Consider the following 1,753-nt stretch of genomic DNA (forward strand, 5'->3'; position numbering starts at 1 on the left):
CCACTGTCCTACAGCTGAGCATCACTTATCCTCTCTGATCTTTTCCTTTTCATTTCTTTAGGCCACCATCCTAGGCATTTTAGAAATAATGCTACATGATGTCAGTAAAAGCGTCAAGTGATTGCATAGCAGACAGCAATATACTTCAATTGTGAAAGGTTAACAACTTCTCGAAAACATGATGAACTCACCAAAGGTGACATAGATCCATTTGGCAGATAAGGGTCTGAGAGCATTAGAAAAGGGTAGCCAGAATAAGCAGATCCTTTGTACATCCCCGTGTCCTGATGCTTTATACCTGTAAAAATTAAAGTACATTAAGACTTGCCTTGCAACAGGTCATTCCTCTGCCTGTGCGAGGTGCTTGCAGTTTGCAAACAGAACATTACGTACATCATATATTTTTGGTGCCTTCTCTACTAGTAGAATTATTTCATGTGCATAGTTTGCCCTTAGGACTTATAAACAGACTGTATTTTCTACCTGTGGGACTAGCCCATCCCCATCAACAACAGCTCTGACTTGGCTTTAGTAACAAAGCCAAATAAAAGCTTGTGCTCAAGCCTTTTCCCTTTCGAGCGAAGCAGGCTTCACACAGCAGCAATATTCCTGGACCATCCACCCTGCATCACCGCCGCTTTGAAAAACTTGCCTTCCAGGACCCAACCAAGAGATCAATAATATTTCAGACACTGTGAGAAAGGGGAGGATTGTTTACACATTAAATGTCAAGGGAGTGACTAAACCCCCCTTGCGTTGTGGCAATCCAATGGATCAAGCACGCAAGGGCTTTTTCATCTGGCGAATCAAAGTTCCTCCCTGATTTTTTGAGTGTGTCTGCTCTGATTTATAGAAAGAAACCGAAGTTTCTCTTCTCCCCCCTCCCAGGACTCAGCGCATCACCCAAGTGGCGGTGGGGGGTACAGAAAGAGGAAGGGCAGGAGAAATGAATGGTTTATGAAACTAACCATCTTCCATGTGATCCGGGAGTTTCTCCTGATAAACCCTTTGAGGATCCTGCACACGCCTGATCGCCTGTGGGGGAGGGAGGGAGAGAAAAGCACAGCAGGGGACGGGGAGGGGGGAGACAAAGTTTTATTCATTGCAATAAACCAGAAAGAAATCGGCTAGAAGGAGGCAAAGCCCTTTGTGCGGGCTGGGGGCTGGCGGCGGGCTCTCACCTCCGGATCGGCCGCCGCGGCAGCGGGGCTGCTGTTGCTCTCCGACTCGTTCACCAGCGAGGACTTGAGGTCGGCCAGATCGCGCTCGGTGAAGGCGTTTTCCTGGATCTTCTCCTCTTGCTCCCCTTCGTCCTTAAAGGCGATCATCTCGTCATTGGCCCCCAGGTCATCCCCTCCGCCGCTGCTGAGCTGGGGCATGGTCCCCACCCCCCGTCCCCGCCTCGCCCCTTCCGAGCCACACGGGAACTTGGCCGGCTGCGGCCGCTCTCCCCCCACCCCCCGAAGATCAAACCCTTTTTGGGGGGGAAGGGGCGGGGGCAGGGGGGTTGCAATGCTGCAGCCTGGGGGATGATGAAGAAGCAGCAGCAGCAGGATCCTAGGGCCAGCAGCACCCCCCCTCCCCGCCGCCCCCCAGCCTCCGGAAAGTTCAGCGAAGTAGCAGCCTGGGGTAGTGCAAGCCCGAGGCTCTGGCCGGGAGAGACACGGCTCTGGAGCGCCCGGCGCCGAGCGGTGTGTGCGAGCGAGGCGGAGGAGCCCCAGCAGCCAAGGGCTGGAGACATCAAAGCAGCCGC

The 1,753-nt window shown here is 53.2% G+C and overlaps 1 protein-coding gene across 2 annotated transcripts in view; it reads right to left on the reverse strand.

The window, feature by feature from the left end:
* TCF7 (transcription factor 7) overlaps positions 1-1,498 on the reverse strand; it is a 66,472-nt gene extending 64,974 nt beyond the window's left edge. The window contains exons 1-3 of one of the 2 annotated variants that reach the window (XM_050962832.1): positions 1,182-1,498; positions 969-1,035; positions 192-298 (exon numbers count right to left, since the gene is read on the reverse strand). In XM_050962832.1, coding sequence (XP_050818789.1) covers positions 192-298; positions 969-1,035; positions 1,182-1,379 — 372 coding nt within the window. In that variant the 5' untranslated portion in view covers positions 1,380-1,498. The remainder of the gene's footprint in view (positions 1-191; positions 299-968; positions 1,036-1,181) is intronic. The other variant, XM_050962831.1, reaches the window with a different exon arrangement.
* Between the last annotated feature and the right edge of the window lie 255 nt (positions 1,499-1,753).

The sequence above is a fragment of the Gopherus flavomarginatus genome, chromosome 7, assembly GCF_025201925.1.
Source record: "Gopherus flavomarginatus isolate rGopFla2 chromosome 7, rGopFla2.mat.asm, whole genome shotgun sequence".
NCBI classification, from domain to species: Eukaryota; Metazoa; Chordata; order Testudines; family Testudinidae; genus Gopherus; species Gopherus flavomarginatus.